This window comes from Carassius carassius, chromosome 37, assembly GCF_963082965.1.
Source record: "Carassius carassius chromosome 37, fCarCar2.1, whole genome shotgun sequence".
Lineage (NCBI taxonomy): Eukaryota > Metazoa > Chordata > Actinopteri > Cypriniformes > Cyprinidae > Carassius > Carassius carassius.
The window spans coordinates 21,287,130-21,310,080 of record NC_081791.1 but is presented as its reverse complement, the minus strand read 5'-3'; the positions used below and the strand labels follow the sequence as shown (position 1 = coordinate 21,310,080).

The 22,951-nt window shown below is 41.8% G+C and overlaps 1 protein-coding gene across 7 annotated transcripts in view; it reads right to left on the bottom strand.

Moving 5' to 3' along the window:
* The window catches only part of LOC132118371 (L-rhamnose-binding lectin CSL3-like), a 63,411-nt gene that overhangs the window by 9,941 nt on the left and 30,519 nt on the right, over positions 1 to 22,951 (bottom strand). For 2 of the 7 annotated variants that reach the window (XM_059528184.1, XM_059528180.1), the window contains exons 3-4: positions 7,280 to 7,354; positions 5,964 to 6,099 (exon numbers count right to left, since the gene is read on the bottom strand). In XM_059528184.1, the coding sequence (XP_059384167.1) occupies positions 5,964 to 6,099; positions 7,280 to 7,354 (211 nt within the window). Of the gene's footprint in view, positions 1 to 5,963; positions 6,100 to 7,279; positions 7,382 to 7,461; positions 7,675 to 22,951 lie in introns of those variants that run through there. The other 5 variants (XM_059528179.1, XM_059528177.1, XM_059528182.1 and 2 more) reach the window with 5 other exon arrangements.

The following is a 22,951-nucleotide window of genomic DNA, read 5'->3' as shown; positions in this document are numbered from 1 at the left end:
CTGAAATCCGCGTCCCCTCCGCCTCGAGTCCAGAATACGCCTTACCGAATAAGTGAGTTCCCCATCTACGAGTCGCGGCGGTGGGGGAACTGGGACAGGCGGATTAATGGGGGCACGAAAAAAGGGCTTTAATTTGGAGACATGGAAGACGGGATGAATTCTCCAGTACGCAGGAGGAAGTTTGAGGCGGACTGCCACTGGACTAATAATCTTGGTGACAGTAAACAGGCCGATAAATTTGGGAGCAAGCTTCTTACAGACGGAACGGAGAGGAATATCTTTAGATGAAAGCCACACTTTTTGACCAACAACGTAGACGGGTGGCTCAGACCGGTGGCGATCGGCCTGGGCCTTGGTGCGCGCCCCCACCTGGAGGATGGCTTCTCTAGCCCTCCTCCAGGTGCGGTGGCACCTCTGGACAAAGGCGTGAGCAGAGGGGACCGCGACTTCGGATTCCATACTCTGAAAGATAGGTGGCTGGTAACCTATGCTACACTGAAACGGAGATAGGCCCGTGGATGACACTGGTAAAGAATTGTGTGCGTACTCCACCCATGAGAGTTGCTGACTCCAAGAGGATGGGTTTTGAGACACCAAACACCGCAATATCCGTTCCAAATCTTGGTTGGCCCTCTCCGTCTGACCATTACTCTGGGGATGAAACCCAGAAGAAAGACTAACAGTCACCCCTAACAAACGACAAAATTCTTTCCAAAATTTGGAAACAAACTGAGGCCCCCTGTCAGAGACCACGTCTGCCGGGAGGCCATGAATACGAAAGACGTGATCAATGACAGCAACCGCTGTTTCTCTGGCTGAGGGTAATTTGGGCAGAGGAACAAAATGAGTTGCCTTCGAGAACCGGTCCACCACGGTCAAAACTACCGTGTTACCCTGCGATGGCGGGAGTCCCGAAACAAAATCTAGCGAAATGTGGGACCAGGGTCTCGAAGGAACCGACAGCGGCTGAAGGAGTCCAGCAGGGGGTTGATTGGAAACCTTAGAAGTGGCACAGACAGAGCAAGCCAAAACAAAATGACGTATATCCCGGGCCATAGAGTGCCACCAGAACCGCTGTTTGACAAGAAATACTGTACGATTTACCCCTGGATGACAAGCTACTTTGGAACAATGGCCCCAACGGATGACCTCGGACCGTAATTCTGGCACAAATAAACTACTCGGTGGGCATCCAGGCGGAGGCGTTACCCCTTCTAAGGCCTTACGGACCGTCGACTCGATCTCCCAAGTCATACCAAATACCACGATGTCATGTGGCACTATAGACTCGGGAGACAACGGGCGTTCAGATTTATCAAAAATACGGGACAAGGCATCAGGTTTAACGTTCTTAGAACCTGGACGATAAGAAATTGAAAAACGAAACGACTGAAAAATAAGGCCCACCGAGCTTGCCTAGAATTTAACCTTTTAGCAGAACTGATGTATTCAAGGTTCTTATGGTCAGTCCAGACTATAAAGGGTTCCTCCGAACCCTCCAACCAATGTTGCCATTCTTCCAAAGCGAGCTTAACTGCCAGCAACTCTCTATTACCAATGTCATAATTACATTCGGCAGGAGAAAAACGATGAGAATAATATGCGCAAGGGTGAACCTTACCATCCGTGGAAGAACGCTGGGAAAGAACCGCACCAGCCCCGACCTCTGACGCATCGACCTCCACCACGAACTGACGGAAGGGGTCAGGGGCCACCAGAATGGGAGCTGAAACAAAGCAACTCTTTAATTTGCAGAACGTAGCTTCCGCCATGCTAGACCACCTGAACGTCATCTTGGCGGAGGTCAAGGCAGTCAAAGGGGCGGCTAGCTGGCTGTAATTGCGAATAAAACGGCGGTAAAAATTGGCAAAGCCCAGAAACCTCTGCAGGGCCTTGCGGGAATCTGGGGTTGGCCAATCTACCACAGCCTGGACTTTGTTGGGATCCATGCGTAATCCCTCGGATGATATGATGTACCCTAGAAAAGAAACAGATTGTGCGTGAAAAATGCATTTCTCCATGGCCTCCCTCTCCGGTACGGAAAGTGAGTATAACCTGCCTTTAGGCGGAGAAGTACCTGACAATAAATCTATTGCACAATCATAAGGACGATGCGGAAGAAGAGAAGCAGCCCGGGACTTACTGAACACTCCCTTCAGGTCAAGATACTCCGCGGGCACGTTTAACAGATCCACATGTTCATCCTGCAACACAGAAGAGCAAGCGGACAACAAACATGATGCATGACAATATTCACTCCAGGATGAGACTGTGCTTAGTTGCCAGTTTATATTGGGGTTGTGTAACACTAGCCAGGGGTGACCCAAAACCACAGGAGCCAAAGGGGAATCAGTCAAATAAAAAGAAATGGTCTCAGTGTGGTTGCCCGAAGTGATAAGACTCACCGACTCAGTGGCATGAGTGATGGGTGGAAGCGACTGACCACAGAGGGCACTGATTGAGATAGGTGGACTAAGTGGAACTGCACGAATACCCAGCTTAGATGCTGTCCCACAATCCAAAACATTACCCTCTGCACCAGAATCCACCAGTGCTTTACAAGAGAAAATGTCCCGGCCCCTCCATATTTGAACCGAGAGCAGAGTTACCGGGGAGGAGGACTTCTGAGTGGTGACTCCGCCTGTCAGTAGCCTCCTTACTGACGAGCTCTGGTTTTTACCGGGCACTGTGCAGCGATGTGACCTGCGGCACCACAGTATAGGCATAGCCCCAGGTTCCTACGCCTGTCCTTCTCCTCTCGAGAAAGGGGAGCCCTGCTCACCTGCATGGGTTCTGGATCAAAGCGGTGATCAGTTGTCTTCTCCGCCATGGCTGCAAACTGGTCACGCTGATGTAGTCTGGTGTCCACTCGGATGGCCAGATCGATCAATCCGTCGAGTGAAGTGGGTAATTCCAGGGTGTAAATCTCCTTAATGATCCGGTCGGCCAATCCATGCCTAAACATGTCCCACTGCGCTTCTTGGTTCCAGTTGCATTCTGCCGCCAATGTTCGAAACTCAATAGAATAATCCGTAACTGACCGATCTCCTTGGCGTAACTCCGCCAATTCCCTTGCCGTCTCCCTACCAGATGCAGCCCGATCAAAAACCTTCCTGAGCTCCTCAGAAAACAATTGGAATGAAGAACAGCAAGTGTGTCCTTGTTCCCACACCGTTGTTCCCCAGAGAGCCGCTCGTCCAGAAAGTAGAGTTATGATAAAAGCCACTTTGGACTCCTCTGTAGGAAAAGACGAAGGCTGGAGAGCAATGTGAAGAGAGCAAGTGGTCAAAAATGAACGACATAACAGGGGCTCACCGGAATAAACAGTTGGAGGCGGTAGACGAGGCTCAATGCGTCGGTTGGTGATATCCACAGGTGGAAACGTCGGAGGATTAAGCGCAGTGGGTTGTTGGGCAGATTCAGGTTTTAACTGTCTGACCTGAGTGGTGAGATCAGAGACCTGCGTGACGAGTGCCTGCACTGCACGACCAGTAGCCATGATTTGCTCCTCTTGCTGTGCAAAACGACTATTGCTACTGGTAAGAATGTCTCTCAGCTCTGCCATACTTGCTGGATCCATCTTGGTCAGATCGTTCTGTCACGTAAAAGAACACAAAATCCAATTGCAAGTAAAACAGTTTATTTGCCACAACGCAAACAGCAGGGAACAAGAAAATAGAGCAGGTGAATCGGTGAGCTGGAGAGCTGTCCCTGTAACACGGACACTATGAGGCACTGACCCGAACCAACCCAGAGAATTCTCCTAGGAACAGGCGTGGAAGCACACTGAGCTATCTCCTTGGCAGAGCGCAAGAAGAGTGATCTGAGGACAGAGAGCAAGACCAGCATCGACAAACACAAACAACGATCTGACAACATGCAGTAACAACCACAAGACAGATAAAGACAGGACAGAGCCAGCATCAGGTGCAGCCATGCTGATTAGCTCATCAGCCCAATGATTGCCGGAGCAATGCTGAATGAACAATCAGACAGAAACGAGAAAACAGACATGCAGAATGAACACACAGATCTATGAACCGTGACAGTAACCTATTACATTTCCAAAGTAACCTTCCCAACACTGGAGACATTCATAAGATACTTTCAGGTATTTATAAGTCCCAACACAGGGATCATTGAAATCTGAGTTCACCGCTTGAACAGAACAGCTTTTTCTTCCATTACACCTGATTGATGGACAGAGTCACAAATACAGACACAAGTATTACAGTTGTTCCCAGTGCCTCCGCTCCTTATACGCAGAGTATGCAGTGTGCGTAGGGCAACAACTCCCAGAGGGGGCACCATCCCAGTTTCTCAAAAAAAAAAAAAAACCTTGCGCCATTCTCCCATCCGCGCTCGCGACCGCTCGCACCTCATGTTTGCGGCAGAATGTTCATAACTGATGGATGAACATCTATGCCCAGGTAAAGGACATCAGCAAGCTGTAGCAGAGAAAAGAAAACTTAAGAAAGTAAAAAAAAACAACAACAACAACAACGACTTAAAGTTGGCTCGACGTTGGACGTTCGAGAGTCTCAAATTTAGGGATCGTCTCTAAAGTTACATGCGATATTGGTATACACTTATCTAACGTCAGTAGCATTTGAGGAGAATGACTTACAGTCATAAAAACAACTGTAAATGTTCATCTAAGTGTCAGCTATAATGCACAATTGAATTGAATGTTTGATATTTATAAAAACAACTGTAAAACATATGTAAATTATGCTACTTTTTCACATGGGCTCAAACTTAGCATTTGAGGAGAAAGACTTGCAGTCATAAAACAATTGTAATGTGTTCATTTAGGTGTGAGCTACAATGCACACCTTATACATTTTTATATATATATTAAAAATAATTATAAATCATTTAGGTAAAAACAAGGCCCATTTATCACTTTCAGGCACATTCCTGTGAATTATTATTATTATTAATTTCTTTTCAGGTTCCCTTACGAAAATTACCCATGGTTTTAACAATAACACCACAAATCATCGTTCTTGTAGCCATGGTAACTTCAAATTAACCATGGTTTTGTTACTTCAAATAATAATTTAAGATAATAGTGTTCCTGTAGCTCAATTGGTAGAGCATTGTGCTATTAAGCACAAGGTTGGGGGTTCGATTCCCCGGAAGCACATGATAGGTATAAATTGATAGCCTGAATGCACTGGAAGTCGCTTTGGATAAAAGCGTCTTCTAAATGCATAAATTTAATTTAATTCAATATACTGTAAAAAATGTTTGTTGCTATAAAAACAGACCTAAGCCATTAATAGCCTTTAAAAGGACTTAAAACGCATTATATATATAAAAAAAAAACAATGAGGCAATAATGATTGGTTAATAATAACACTGTTAAAATTCATAATGTAGGCAAATACAAAATAAACATTTTATGTACATGTTATTACATATGCCTGCAAAGGGAGCCAAATGCCATGTAATTGCTGCTGTTACACTTACAGGACAATCAAATCCTTGTTTAGGCTACTGACCAAACATTTAATTCAAACATCCACTTATTCTTTCATTTTTTGGCCACTTTTTTGCTATAGATGACACAGACGTTATAATTTCTTCAACAAAAAAAATATGCATATCACAACCCTTACAAAAATAAACCATGCTTTTATCATAGTAAAACTGCTAATTTTCTTTTGCATGATTTCTGAATGCTTGAGACTATAAAATAAATTAGTCATAATTAAGTTATAGCCATATATAAATGTCGAGAGCTACAATTGTAATTTGTAAATAATACAATTTATTCATTTACTTTTTTATTTGATTAAACTTCTATTTTCACTACTATAGTATTTTTTTTTTCCATCATCATATTTGAGGGAGGGGGGCACAACAATACAATCCTGCTTAGGGCACCCATTTGGCCAGCAGCGGCCCTGGTTGTTCCCACTCTTGCAAAGTAATAAAATCTGCCATCAATTAATTACTGAGTAGCCATCGTTTGGAGGGATGTTTCTGAGGAGCAGTGAACATTTGAGAGCTGCCCAGGAGGTTTCCCAGCAGAGCAAGTTCTGCCATCAGTCCGTCCATATTTGGCACAGATAACATTTATGAATCTAGAGCCTGGCACACCAGGGCCAGCCTGCGGCATAGGCGGTATAGGCAAATGCTAAGGGCGCCACTCATCCATAGGGGCACCAGAATGAGTGAATGAGTGAATGTTTTTTTTCATATTTTTTTTTTATAATCGGCTACTATTTAAAAACCATTCATTCGAAATACTACCAAATAAAGCAAAAAAATAAATAAAAAATGTCCGGCTCTTCAATCTTCCCGCGCCCATCGAGTGCTTGAAGTGCGTCAGAAACAGAGCGCGCGCGATCAGTTGTTGGTAATTTGTTGTGTAGCGTGCCCGACGCCGCATCCAATGTAGACAGCACTGCTTTTGTTAACACACAGCTCGTAGAAACGGGCCTGGCAGCTCGCGCCAGTTCTAGACACGGTAAAAGTTTCCTGATTGTGACGGAAGGCCGAATTTACATGACACATTATAAATTAGCATAGTCTGCGATAGATACAGTGCCAAAAAGAAGAGAAGAAAGAGGATAAAGACAGAGGTAAAGAGATGTAGTGAAAGAACAATTTATTGCATAGGAGTAAGATACTATAATTTCATGGCAGTTATTTTTACCTTAAACTTAATGTTAGCAGTTGTTGTGAGTTCTGAGTCCCCAGACTGTGATTTTGTACAATCATGTCAGTTTTAAGACGCATTTTTTATCATCACTTTTTTATTAATGTTTTACTCTACAGTTGTGCAGTTTTGGGGGGATACAGTACAGGCCAAAAGTTTGGAAACATTACTATTTTTAATGTTTTTGAAAGAAGTTTCTTCTGCTCATCAAGCCTGCATTTATTTGATCAATAATACAGAAAAAAAATGTAATATTGTGATATATTATTACAATTTAAAATAATTTGTTTTCAATTTATTATACTTTAAATTATCATTTATTTCTGTGATGCATGATCCTTTAGAAATCATTCTAATATGATGATTTATTATGAGTGTTGGAAACAGTTCTGCTGTAATGTGTGTGTATATATATATATATATATATATATATATATATATGCTAAATCATGAACACAATGACAGGGTGAAATGGGCTGTGATGCATGGGGCGCCAGGTAAAATCTTGCCTAGGGCAGAAAATTGGTCAGGGCCGGCCCTGTGGCACACATAAGAAAACCATGAGAATCATTGTAAAGTTTAAACACACGGTATATGAGAAATACTCACCACAGCTGAGGGATGCGGAGTCTCCTTCACAGGTCACTGATCGTTTTGCATTGCCACCTGCAGAGAGGAAACATGCTGTTTGGAGGAAAAAAAAAAAAAAAAGTTACTTAAAATAGAAAATCACAACATTTTGTCCATTACTGGAAATTGGGGCTTCTTTGTACATTAACAGCACACCTTACCATGTTGACACAACAACAGCAGTACTGTAAAATCAAACAGAAAAAAAAAAGTGACAAAAATGTAACATTGTATTAAAGAAGGAAAAAAATACATACAAGTGATTCCGCTTAGCTTTTGCCCCAGCATGGCAGATTGGAACATTTGAACAAAAACAAATCTGGACTTCTAGGATTCATTCATGTGCAGACATGCTGCACAGCGAATCTTATGCGATATTTAGGCCCCGTTTACACGATGGAAAAATCGCAGATATTTCCTGCGTTTTGGCCTGTCATTTACACGAAAACGCCGTTTTTATCCCTGAAAACAATTATTTCTAAAAACTCCGGCCAAAGTGGAGATTTCTGAAAACACCGGTTATGTGTTGCCGTGTCAACTGGGAGAAACGGGGTTTTAGGTTCTCAAACGTCACATTATGCGCCAGAAAATGCTTAACGTCATGTGAGCGCCCTATGTTTAGAGTTTGTTTGGGTAACGTTACTGTTTGATCGTGGATGCTGTTAAGGTGGTACTCATTTTTACGTTTATGCAAACGCTTTTGGTCTGTTTGCATTTGCAAACACAACTGCTGTATTATATCAAGGAGCAGAGGCGAAGGAGTACACATGTCTGTGTTGTTTTGAAAGGAACAGGAAGTTGCTCGATTTTGAGGATTCTGATTGGCTTGCATGGCTTTATCCTTCTCCCTACACTGCCGCCCATAGGTTTGGCATAGTTATGATGGCGCTCGACGGCGTATTTATGTGGGTTGATGTAAACGACAACTTTTTTGAAAACGATGTTGTGTGCACGATGTTATTTTTGAAAACGGTGGGGGGGAAATATCTGTTTATCTAAATACCCGGCTATGTGTAAATGTGGCCTTAATGTGCATCTCGTCAGTAATACCGGTTCTGTAATCAGCGGTGAATCTCAATCACCTGGGCATTTCACATGGAGCAGCATTTACTACACAGAGCCGTTGATCAATGTGCAAGGTGCGCCAAATATGATAGTGGTTTTGCGCAGCTTGTCAGTGAACAACGGCTCTGTGTGCCGCTCCATGTGAAAGTGCCCAGGTGATGGAGGTTTACCTCTGATTACAGAACCGACTTTACTGATGAGATGCACATGGGTGGATTATAATGTGGGAAACTTTTAGCCATTTTGACTTGTGCATCATATTTCCATATGAAGCCTAAATGATACATCAAAATGTTATATCATTATGAAATCCCCAAGATGTTCTCTATCTAAATCAGAAGACATTTTTTAGAAATTGTAATTAAAAGGTAAATGGCACATTAGTGCTCCTTGTGCCGAATCGTTTAAGAATTTGTGGACTTTCTAGTGTGGGACAGCTCATGCTCAAATCTGGGACACTATGTTTTGGCTTATAAATAGTAAAAAAAAATTTTTACAAAGTCAACTTCAGATTTTACACTCCTGGTTAAATGAGCATACCCATGTTTGCTTAATTAATTTAGTAGGCCTACAGTGTGTTTGTTGTCTTCAGAAGTCAAAAAAAAAAAGTAACCAATATGTTCATTTATGGAATGTTAATATAATGTTAATCTTATATAATTTAAAATAATTCATTATTTTATTATTTAACAATAATAATAGGTAACCATGTAATGAAGTCAGAAATGTAAAACTGAACTTAATAAAGCTAGCAAAATAATTTAATAAACAATTTTTGTAAAGATGTAAAATTTGCAACATCACACTAAAAAAATGTTGGGTTAAAAATAACCCAACCTGTAACCCAACTATGGGTTGGTATAGCACCTTTCCATCTGTGGGTTATTTCAACCCAACCCCTTGGGTTAAAATCCTTTTGGGTTAAAAGTTACCCAACAGTTTTTAATGACACTCCAGATGTCACAAAATTCACCCTCTGGGAAGCACTAAAGGCATTCATTAGAGGCCAGGTAATTTCATGGAAAAGCCTGAAAAACAAGCAACAAAGGGAAAAAGAAACTCAACTAAAAAAAGAAATAACAGAAACGGATAGACAACATTCATCTAGTCCCTCAATAACTCTACATAAGAAAAAGCTGGCTTTGCAGACAGAACTGGAATTAGTATACACTTCAAGAACAGTTAAAATGTTGACCAAAGCAAGGCATAGATATTATGAACAAGGGGAAAGAATGGGCAAGATTTTGGCTCAACAAATTAAAAAACAAACTGCATCAAGGATGATTACGGAAATCCGCACGGATTCAGGCCAAGTTACAAGAGACCTACAGGGGATAAATGATACATTTAAAGGTTTCTATAAAAAACTATATACTTCAGAATCCAAGAAAAACCCCACACTCATAGATATGTTTTTTGATAAAATGTCTATTCCAACAATTAGTTTAGAAAATCTAGAACAACTGGAAAAACCCATAACAAAGCAAGAAATTGAACAAGCTATAAATAGTATGCAAAATTCTAAAGCGCCTGGTCCAGACGGCTACACTTCAGAATTTTATAAAGCCTTTAAAGAGCAGATCTCGATATTGCTGTTAGATGTATTTAATGAAGCCTTACATAGGGGCTCTCTACCTCCAACATTTTACCATGCAAGCATTTCTCTTATTCACAAAAAAGACAAGGACCCCTTAGACCCCGCGTCTTATAGACCGGTGAGCTTACTCAACGTGGACAATAAAATACTTGCAAAAATTGTAGCTACACGACTGGAAACAATCTTACCGACAATCATTTCACAGGACCAAACTGGGTTCATCAAAAACAGACAGTTGTTTTTTAATATTAGAAGATTACTAAATATAATTCACACTCAGGATAAAAAAAATCTACACCCTGAAATTTTACTTTCCTTGGATGCGGAAAAAGCTTTTGACAGGGTCGAGTGGGATTATCTCTTTTCGACCCTGTCAAAGTTCGGATTTGGCCCAAAAATTATATCTTTGGTAAAATTATTATATGCCCAACCCCAAGCATCAGTGCGGACTAACAATATGCATTCAAGTTATTTCCCTCTCAGCCGCTCGACTAGACAGGGCTGCCCGCTCTCGCCATTACTTTTTGCATTAGCCATTGAACCCCTGGCTCTTTTATTACGTGCAACGGAGGAGTTCATTGGGATTAAAAGGGGAAAAATGGATCATAAGGTTTCTTTGTACGCGGACGATCTGTTACTATATATTTCAAACCCTGTTAAATCTGTTCCTGTGATAATGGAAATTTTGAAAGAATTTGGAGCAGTATCAGGTTATAAATTGAACTTATCAAAAAGTGTCTTATTTCCAATTAATTCTAAAGCCCGTATGAATACTAATGTGTTTAATATCTTTCCCTTTTCAATCTCAACTAAATTTAAATATCTTGGGATAAATATTACGCAGGAATATAACGGCCTCTTTAAGCACAACTTTTTGAAATTATATGATCAAACGAAAAAAGATATAGATTCATGGAAAAATCTACCACTTTCATTAGCTGGTCGAATAAATATTATTAGAATGAATGTTCTGCCTAAGTTTCTGTTCTTGTTCCAATGTATTCCTATTTGGATAGCCAAGGCATTTTTTAATAAATTAGATTCCCTCATGTCATATTTTATATGGAACGGAAAAACTCCAAGAATCAAGAAAATGTTCTTGCAAAGACCAACTTGCCAGGGAGGAATGGGATCACCCTGTTTCCGACGTTACTACTGGTCATGTAATATCCGCTCAATGTCGTGTTGGTTGTCCACTCAGGGGGCTGATTGGAGTAGGATGGAAAATGAAAGCTGTTATCCCACTTCGTTAAAAGCATTACTTTATTCGGCTTTGCCTATTTCAAAACAAAAACTTGAGAACCCAGTAGTTTCTCATTCAGTTAAAATCTGGTCCCAGATTAGGATGCATTACGGATGGAGGGGTGCGTCAGCTTTAAGTCAATTGATTAATAATCATACATTTCCTCCATCAGTCTTAAATATGACATTTCTTCAGTGGGAACATAAAGGTATTCAATGTTTAAAAGATTTATTTATTGAAAATACATTTCCCACATTCAAACAATTACAGAGCAAATACAGATTGGAAAGTAAGGATTTCTTTAAATACCTGCAGATCCGAAGTTTTGTTAAGGGCTTATTTCCGTCTTTCCCTAATCAGCCCCTAAACTCTGCAATGGAAACAGTGTTCTTGTCTAATCCATTTCAAAGAGGGCTAATTGCTAAAATCCACAATGTGCTATCACAGGAAGAAACAACACCTACATTGGACCATTTGAAAAGAGCCTGGCAAGATGACCTAGGGGTGTCTATTACAGACAATCAATGGTCAAAAGCCCAAAGAAATGTTCATTCTACCTCTGTTTGTATTAGACATGGTCTTTTGCAGTTCAAGGTGCTACACAGAGTGCATTTATCCAAATTAAAGTTGTCAAAGATGTTTCCTTCCATTAGTCCTTCTTGTGACAGATGTTCACAAGGGCCAGCTTCTCTTGCACATATGTTTTGGAATTGTCCTCACATTACGACCTACTGGAACACTATATTTCAAACCCTTTCCAAGATTTTGAAAAAACAGCTTAAGCCAGATCCAATTTGGGCTCTTTTTGGTGTGAAACCAGTCAATGTACAGCTTTCGGACACCCAAAACAGCATGGTTTGTTTTGTGACCTTGTTAGCACGGAGACTGATTCTCTTGTGTTGGAAACAAAAAATGCCCCCTGCTCACTCAGCCTTAATGAAAGACATAATGGGTCATTTGAAATTGGAGAAAATTAAATACTTGTTAAGGGGGAAGTCTGAAATATTTTATTCAATGTGGCAAACCTTCATGGATTACTTTGGTGAGAATGTTTAATTGATTGGCTTAGCATGGAAATAGAAATGATGCCCTCTGATGTATGTTGTTTGTTATTGTGTTTTTGTCTTTCTGTATTTAATATGTAAAAAACCTCAATAAAGAGAATTAAAAAAAAAAAAAAAAGTTACCCAACAGTTGAGTTAATTATTTATTTTTTATTTATTAATTAACATCAGTATTTTTATTAAAAATTACTTAATACAACCATAATTTGAAACTACTTTTGTTGTAAATTACAGATTTTATTTTAATATGCAAATAACACATTTACAAATATATTTTAAAATATTTTATTTAAATGTACAAGAATGTGTAAAAATACAACTGACATTTTCAAGATGTACAAATGTGTCAATTCATATTCATATCAAAACACACAAATGTGCAAATACAGTTCACAGCTGTGGCCTAATGGTTAGAGAGTTGGACCTGTAACCCGAAAGTCACAGGTTTAAGTCTCGGTGCTGGCAGGAGTTGTAGGTGGGAGGAAGTGAATGAACAGCGCTCTCTTCCACCCTCAATACCCATGGCTGAAGTGCCCGTGAGCAAGGCACTGAACACCCAGTTACTCTCTGGACGCTGGATCTATAACTTCCCACTGATCCGGGTGTGTGTGCACTTGGATGGGTTAAATGCAGAGCACCAATTCTGAGTATGGGTTACCACACTTGGCAAATGTTACGACTTTCAAATAAAATGAACATAATGTATAATAATAAAACTAAAAATAATCATAAAATCAATATACTAGCTGCTGGACCTATGATCAATAAAATAAAAAAGTTTTTTACTGATTACTAAATACAAAGTCAATCAATCAATCAATCAATCATTTATATAGCACATTTAAAATACAAACCAAGGTTGACCAAAGTGCTTCACAAGCAATCAAAGAAACACAGTAGAACAAATAAAACAGATACAGCATGCATATATAATACAAAAAAAGAACAAGCGAGCAGTAATAATATAGCTGAAAATAGCTATATAGTGTTAAAAGCCATGGAGAATAAATGAGTCTTTAGCTGAGTTTTAAAAATGTAGATAGACGGGGCATGCCTAATAAACATCGGAAGGCTATTCCATACCTTCGGGCCTGCGGCAGCAAAAGATCGATCGCCACGTTTTTTTAGTTTTACTTTAGGGACTGTTAGGAGGCCATGGTCACTGGATCTCAGGTTTCTAGATGGTGTATAAGGAACCAAAAGTTCAGTTAAATATTGCGGTGCCAGGTTATTCAAAGCTTTGTAAACAAATAATAAAATTTTAAACTCAATCCTGTACTTGACTGGTAGCCAGTGAAGGGACATTAAAACAGGTGTTATATGGTCAAACTTACGCTTCCCAGCAAGCAATCTAGCGGCTGCGTTCTGAACTAGCTGTAGGCGGGAGATAGATGCCTGAGTACTGCCATAGTACAATGAGTTGCAGTAATCAAGCCTACAGGTAATGAAGGCATGAATGGCTATTTCTAAGTTATTTCTTGAAAGAATGGATTTTACTTTACTGAGAAGGCGAAGTTGGTAAAAACATGACTTGACTACAGCAGAAATCTGTTTATCAAATAAGAAGCCCAAATTCCTAACACACTTTGAGTTATAAGGGGTGAGAGGGCCGAGGTCAAGGTCAAAATCGCAGTTTTCCTTGGGGCCGAACAGAATAAACTCAGTTTTGTTTTCATTTAAATGAAGAAAATTGAGGGAAAGCCATGCCTTAAGATCATTCAGGCAGTCTAACAGTGGCTGAAGAGAAGAATCATTATTGCATTGCAGGGGAAGGTAAAGTTGGGTGTCGTCAGCATATAAATGAAAGGAGACACCATATTTTTTAAAGATAGTGGCCAGAGGAAGTAAATATAGAGAGAATAACACCGGCCCAAGGATTGATCCCTGGGGGACACCACAATTAAGCGGTTTATTAGAGGATGAATATTGACCTAACTGAACAGTAAAACATCTATCTGACAGACAGAGGTGGAAAGTAACGAATTACATTTACTCGCGTTACTGTAATTGAGTAGCTTTTTTGTGTACTAATACTTTTTAAAGTAATTTTTAAAATCTGTAATTTTACTTTTACTTAAGTATATTTTGTTTAAAGTATTGTACTTCGCTAAATTTTAAAACACATTAATTACTGAGTAAAAAAAATAAAAAATAAAAAAAATAAATCGCTCCCTGGAAACTACTGCAGTAAATAATGGGCAGGAGGGCAAACTGGCGCTAAAATCACAAGAAAGATGCAGACGGACAAAACAGGCGTTAGTGGTGCAGACACCGCTGAAAACGAAACCCCGTCATATTCTGAAGTTGAACTCGAAGGAAATGAAGTGAACCCCTGGCCATATGTATGCTCTATTATGCAGTGTAAGCTGTACTTGCCTAGGAAGACCAAACTAGCAGCTTATAAAATCTCGACAAGACATCAACCCTTTGCAAGAATGTAGAGGTAAGCTAAATAATTGCATCGTTGCATTGGTGGTTAAAATGAAGCTTTGACATTTTAGCAAGAGTTTTGCACAAATTAGCCAAAAAGACAGTGGTGAGGAGTGTGCTATATATATCATCTGCGATAATATCATGTTATTTGTTTTAATGATGTGCGCGCGCATTTATAGTGCGTTCTTTCACTGTGTGATTCAGTCTCCTAAAGTGCATTTAGAATGATCACAAAGTTTAAGATATAGGGGCAGAAAATTCACATATTTATATAATTTCATATATTAAATCAAAATCACACAAAGAATGCCGTCTTTTCCACCAAAAATCATCATGAATATATACATACATATATATATAACAGTTCAGTAAACAAGTTAAATAAGTGACTTGCGTTCAGACACCATATTGCCTTTTTTTAGCTCTTTTTCTACAACAGAAAATAATTCCAAACACAGCCACCAAAGCACAGTTTTGCGTCTCTGAGCAACGTGACAGTGTTTCTTTCCTGAATGAATCAACCGTTTAAATGATTCGGTTCAATCGCAATGACTCACTTATTAACAGTGACTTGCTGACACATACTGGCCATTTTAATTTTACATTAAAAGTATCTTTTGATTTTTTTTAATAATTAATTTCTTATAATTTCAAATGAGTATTCAACATTTTATGTCTTGTATATCAAAACATTATTCATGCATTTGTAACTGCAGGTTAAATGATTTCTTGTCCTGCACTAAACAGTGTAATACATCTAAATGCCACTTCCAATGAATCTTCTGCATTTCCTCTGCATTAAAAGATGAGTTTGTTGATACTGATTTGCCTGGTAACAGCCCAAATTTTTCTTTTAATTAAAAACAACTAGTTTGAGATTAATAGACCTATACCAGGTGTGTCAAACTCAGTCCCTGGAGGGCCATAGCCCTGCAGAGTTTAGTTCTAACCCTGCTCCAGCACACATATCATGCGCTGAGTCCCAATTCTACTAGAATTAGAAACTAGAATTAGTACGTCCCAAATCGTAGTATGTTGAAAAGAGTATTCCAAAGATACCCGGATGGTCTACTATTTCCGGTTAGAATTCGATGTGCAGATCAATGCACACTCTAAGGGCTAATATTGCCCACAACCCATTGCGTGCGGGAGGGAGGAGCTTTGCGATGGCTTTGTTACACACACTGCACATGAACGTCAGAATCAGCTGCCTCACAAACGACCTGCGTTTGGTTCTACGACGACGACGCCCTGCTTCTTCACCCCTCAACTTGGTAGAAGAACACATTGTAAAATGTATTGTGAAAACAAAACGATGAGAAAAAAAGATGGGAATAGTAAATAACATTTTATTGGACATACAAGAATGAATGAAACAACAGTTGTGGTGTGCGTAACTAGGCAACCACGTTGTCGTTCACGTTGCATGACGTCATCGAAGTATGTCCCAGAACGTGCATACTCTTTTGCTACACACTCAAAAGTATGTACTTTTTCCTCACAAAAAAAGTACATACTTTTAGGTCGTAGTATAAGTAGGCGAATTGGGACTCAGCAATGTAGTTTTCAAATAAACCTAAATGATTAGATTAGCTGGATCAGGTGTGTTTAATTAGGGTTAAATCTAAACTGTGCAGGACTGTGGCCCTCCAGGAACTGAGTTTGACACCCTTGGCCTGTCCCATTTTTGACTCCCTCCCACTGTTAAAATGTAACTAAGTAATTTTTACTCTGAGTAAATTTTAAATGAGCTACTTTTTACTTTTACTTGAGTTGATTTTTAGACTGGTACTTTTACTTGTACTTAAGTAAAATTTCATTAATGTAATGGTACTTTTACTTGAGTATAATATTTTTGTACTCTTTCCACCTCTGCTGACAGATAAGAGCAAAACCACTGTAAGACAGAACCCCGAAGTCCTACACAAGACTCCAAGCGTGACAGAAGAATGCTGTGGTCTACTAAGTCAAAAGCGGCACTTAGGTCCAAGAGGATCAGAGCCAATGGTTTGCCAGAATCTGTGATAAAATATATGTCATTAAGAACTCTTAAAAGAGCAGACTCAGTGCTATGTAAACCTTTAAAACCAGATTGAAAAACTTCATTAATTGATTTATTTAACAGGAAAGTTTGTAATTGTACCAAAACTGCTTTCTCCATAATCTTTGAAATAAAAGGGAGATTTGAAATGGGTCGAAAACTGGAGAGAGATGATTGATCTAGATTAGGTTTTTTAATATAAGGAGTTATCACAGCCTGTTTGAGGCAGACAGGAACAGTGCCCGTATGTAAGCACTTGTTAATGACTGACAGCAGGCTTGAACCCATAGCACCCACATTTTGTTTTAGGAAATGTGATGGAACAATATCATGTAGGCATGATGTAGGCTTAAGACGATCCACAATTTCCTTACAGGCCTGAAAGCTGAGTGGCTCAAACACAGACCATGTGACGGAATATAGTGGAATCTCTGGCAAATCATGTCCTGTCTGAGACATCTTAGATCTAATAGCCAATACCTTATTAGTGAAAAAGTTTGCGAAACTTTCACAGAGCGAGACAGAAGGCTCAGGAAAAAGATTAACAGGTGGATTTAACACAGAGTCAATAGTGGAAAACAGCACACGCGGGTTATTTCTATTAAGCATAATTAAATCGGAGAAATATTTACTCTTAGCAGTTTTAGCTGCCCTCTGAAATGAGGAAAGAGAGTTTCGCATAATTTCGTATGAAACATGCAATTTGTCTTTTTTCCATCTGCGCTCGGCTTGCCGGCAAGCCTGCCTAAGAGAGCGCACTGAGTCATTAAACCATGGAATTGGCACTGATTTACGAAATTTAAGCTTTAAAGGTGCAATACTGTTCAGAATAGAAGCACAGGTGGAATTAAAATAAGGCCTAAAAAAAATTTGTTTGGTTCCGGTTTCCGACCGACCCTGTCAATTTATGTGCGACCCAAATTTATTTTATGAGACTGGGGAAGAACGGTCTTTCACACATCGTTAATTAAATTACAGTTTCCTTTAAATGCTGTTTTACACTTAAGTAATCCGTTAAAAACCATTAAGTATTGCATCAAAACCCTTTAACTGTCAATTCCTAAAGTGAGCTATAACTTAAGGTTTGGAAATCGTAACATTAAGAGAAACACGGGGGGAGGGGGGAGTCAACAATATATCGCGGAACAGAGAGGGCACTGACAACATGCTGACAGACAGGACATTAACATTACCAGCTTACTTTTAATATGAAACAAAGTCTCATTTGGTTATTTCACCTTTCAAATGTGGTCATTTTTTAAAGAAATGTAAACAATAAATACCGTTTTGTGGCTCTTGAATGTGTCGAACAGATCGCTGTAAGTTAGATCATCAGTTAAAGGAACACTCCGACTTTTTGGGACTTTAGCTTATTCACAGTATCCCCCAGAGTTAGATAAGTCCATACATACCTTTTTTCATTTCTGTATGTTCTGTAAGTGTTATTTGACGCACCCACCGCTAGCCTAGCTTAGCACAAAGACTGGATGTAAATGGATACTGGTAGCATAGTAATCCCAATAAGTGACAAAATAATGCAAACATTTTCCTATTTACATGTTGTGATCTGTATAGTCACAGCGTGTACAAATAACAAGGCTATATGAGACAGAGAGCATTTTTAATCGTATAAATACTGGGAACTATATTCTCACTAGGCGTAGGAGCACAGCTAATGTTACTTGGGTGGAGTGGTTACTTGGGCGGAGTGATTAGCGCAGCACCCGAGACGCGCCGTGGTGAGGAGAAGAGAGTTCGCTCAGAGTTGGAGTAATAGAGTCAGCAATTACTAGATAGTAGATTTATAGTGTACAATCATGGGTGTTCGCTGTATTGTAAATAACTGCGACAATAAACAGGGGAGACCAGGTATTACTATGATGTTTCATAGAATTCCAACCACAAACGCTGACCTGATGAATCGATGGCTACTTGCTCTGGAAATAGATCCAAACACACCTGTAAACACCATCACGAAGTATTTCGTTTGCTCTGAACATTTTACTGTAGACGACTATTTTGAAAAAATGCAAGTTGCCATACGGACCATGAAACGTGTGCTAAAGGATACAGCCATCCCATTGATAATAAAGACAGGACAAATTGGATCACCTGTTGCTGCGGTAAGTGTTCCGTTATGTTTTGAGATTACTAACATTAGCCATACTGTAACAGTGCCATGCTAATGTAATATAACCTTAGTAGTGACACTATTACGTGAATAGGGGCTCCGTGTATCCGTGTATCCCCTTTATTGTTATTATTGTGACACACTGTATGCAATGGCTATACTACAATTTCATTGAACTATGAATGATCATTATAACAAAATCACTTACTTGGTGGACAGCTGACCATTAGGTTCATTCGGCATGGGGCGTTTCTTCCAGTTGATCTTGTCACAATGGGAAAAAAAAGACAACTGCCGGGTGTATTAGGGCAGAGAAATCTTCCGTGGTAGTGACGCAAATATTTTGATTGTCATCAAGCCTTGACATTGATGGAAATACCCGGTCCCATTCATTACAACAAAGGCACTCGGTTTCTGTCGGCATAGGTTGGCATGTTCCACATTTACACCACCAGTCCGTGTTCGTTCTGATTCTCCCTTCGTCTTACAGCTTCCAAAGTTTGTAACTCCTCGTCTGTGTATTCTGGCTCAAAACTATATGGTTCTGGATCTTGGTTTGATACACAGTAAAATTCCTCTGAGTCTGACAATTCCTCAAAGTCAACCATGATCACGAGTCACGTTTGTTTTGTTTACGGTCTCGTGTGCTGCGCTAATCACTCCGCCCAAGTAGCCACTCCGCCCAAGTAACGTTAGCTGTGCTCCTACGCCTAGTGAGAATATAGTTCCCAGTATTTATACGATTAAAAATGCTCTCTGTCTCATATAGCCTTGTTATTTGTACACACTGTGACTATACAGATCACAACATGTAAATAGGAAAATGTTTGCATTATTTTGTCACTTATTGGGATTACTATGCTACCAGTATCCATTTACATCCAGTCTTTGTGCTAAGCTAGGCTAGCGGTGGGTGCGTCAAATAACACTTACAGAACGCACAGAAATGAAAAAGGTATGTATGGACTTATCTAACTCTGGGGGATACTGTGAATAAGCTAAAGTCCCAAAAAGTCGGAGTGTTCCTTTAAAACTAACTGATCGTCTCTTGCTTCTAGTTAATTTATAGCATCAAAATCAAATAAACCACATAAATGAACATAACAAAGAATGTTGTTTGACTACAAAAAGATGTCTGTACACTCCGTTTTTCAAGTTCAAATCCTCCATGTTAATCTACTATGAGATCGCCTGTCAAACTCCCGCGAAGGCTTTTTGTGTGTGTGTGTGTGTGCGTTTTGCGTGTCTATGGCAACAACAGACTTTAAACGGGAATACAGAATCACTGTCGTAAAGGTACCGGTACACACATTTAAAATCAGCGCGCGTGTGTGTGTGTGTGTAAAACTGCCACTGGAGAAAAAATAAAAAATAAAAAAAAATAATAAATCCCTACCGACCAATGACCTCAACTGACAACCAACCGGAACCAAACTTTTTTTTTTTTAGGCCTGACTGAGATGTTCATCCGCATCCAGGTTATGTAGAGTAGATTCAGTTTTAAAAGAAGTCCACACCTCATGAAATGCAGCAATGAACTCCTCACTGGAATGTGCACTGAGGGTACGAGACATACGCCCCATAGACTGAGTTTTTAGTGAATGACCAAAATATGGGACATCAAAAATTACAGGCATATGATCAGAGAAGGTTGCATTGCTAATTGTGATATCGGAGACAGATAGACCATGAGTTAAAATCAAGTCCAAAGTATGACCCTGTTGATGCGTGGGGCCAGAAACCCACTGAACAAAGTCAAAGGATTCAATAAGATTTAAAAACTCCATGGACAAGGTTATAGATGCACAGCAAACATGAATATTAAAATCACCAAGCAGCAGTATTTTATCATAAGCAGTGACAAGGTCTCCGACAAATGCAGCAAATTCATTAATAAATTCTGAGTTATATTTGGGAGGACGATATAACAATGCAATAGTGACAGGATTTGCTAGTAGTATTTGGAATAATTGCACCTCAAAACTGCCGTATGAAGATGCAGATAAAATTTGACAAGAAAACGTGTTTTTAAAAACAGTCACTAACCCCCCACCACGGCCAGAGCAGCGCGGGGTATTTAGAAAGTCACTGTCACGAGGGGGATTCAAGAAACACGGAGAGATCCAAATGCAGGTATGCGGTTTATTTAGGGGCAATCCAAAAAGCATAAACAGTCCAGGCAGGGTCAAAACCAGAATATCCAAACAACATGAAAACAGACAATAACACACGGCAAGGGCAAGACTACGGAAAGCATGAAACATACACAAGGACTCCGTGACACAGACTCAGACAGACCGGGTATAAATACACAAAAGGATGATGGGGAAACAGGAGACAGGTGGGGAACAATCAATTACCTAAACAAGGAGGAAGGTGGAAACCCAGGGACACAACCCAGACACTGTGACAGAACCCCCCCTCTACGGAGCGGCTCCCAGACGCTCCACGACAGACACAAAACAGACCAGGAGGGAGGCGGACAGGTGGAGGCTCAGGGGGAGGGATGGAGGGCCAGAAAAGAAAGACATTGGAAACAGGCACCAGAAAGTAACCACAAAACAGGAAGACCAGGAGGGAGGAGGACTGGAGGAGGTTCAGGGGGAGGGATGGAGGGCCAGACTACAGAGAGGAACAGGGACAGGAGTAAATACAAAAACAACAAACAAAAAACAACATGAAGCCCCCCAGGGCGGGGCAGAAGACCACCACGTCCTTGTGGTCGAGGCCAGAGTCCTCCAGGGCGGGGCAGAAGACCACCACAACCGTGTAGTCAGGGCAAGCGCCCCCCAGGGCGGAGCAGAAGACCACCATGTCCGTGTGGTCAGAGCAGACGCCCCCCAGGGCGGAGCAGAAGACCACCACGTCCTCGTGGTCAGAGCGGACGCCCCCCAGGGCGGAATGGAAGACCACCACGTCCGTGTGGTCAGAACGGAAGCCCCCCAGGGCGGAGCAGAGGACCACCATGTCCTCGTGGTCAGAGCGGAAGCCCCCCAGGGCGGAGCGGAGGACCACCACGTCCTCGTGGTCGACGCCAGAGTCCCCCAGGGCGGAGCGGATGACCACCACCCCCCTGTGGTCGATGCCGGAGTCCAACAGGCCCGAGCAGCAGCCCACCCAGTGACTTGACTTGACTCTGAACGTCCAACGGTGACCCGCCCTGACTCTGGAAGGTCATCAGTGACTGGCCCTGACTCTGGAGAGTCCCCTGGGACCTGACTCGACTCTGGACGGTCAACAGGAACTAGCCCTGACTCTAGACCGGTCTTGGGCACCGAATCGGGAACGGCATCGGGCACCGCCTCGGCCTCGGGAACGGCATCGGGCACCGCCTCGGCCTCCGGAACAGCATCGGGCACCGCCTCGCCCTCCGGAACCGCATCGCCCTCCGGAACAGCATCGGCCTCGGGCACCGCCTCGGCATCGGGCACCGCCTCGGCCTCCGGAACAGCATCGGCATCGGGCACCGCCTCGGCCTCCGGAACAGCATCGGGCACCGCCTCGGCCTCCGGAACAGCATCGGGCACCGCCTCGGCATCGGGCACCGCCTCGGCTTCCGGAACAGTATCGGGCACCGCCTCGGCATCGGGCACCGCCTCGGCCTCCGGAACAGTATCGGGCACCGCCTCGGCATCGGGCACCGCCTCGGCCTCCGGAACAGCATCGGGCACCGCCTCGGCATCGGGCACCGCCTTGGCCTCCGGAACAGCATCGGGCACCGCCTCGGCCTCCGGAACAGCATCGGGCACCGCCTCGGCCTCCGGAACAGCATCGGGCACCGCCTCGGCCTCCGGAACAGCATCGGGCACCGCCTCGGCTTCGGGCACCGCCTCGGCCTCCGGAACAGCATCGGGCACCGCCTCGGTCTCCGGAACAGCATCGGGCACCGCCTCGGCATCGGGCACGGCATCGGGCACCGCCTCGGCCTCCGGAACAGCATCGGGCACCGCCTCGGCATCGGGCACCGCCTCGGCCTCCGGAACAGCATCGGGCACCGCCTCGGCATCGGGCACCGCCTCGGCATCGGGCCCCGCCTCGGCCTCCGGAACAGCATCGGGCCCCGCCTCGGCCTCCGGA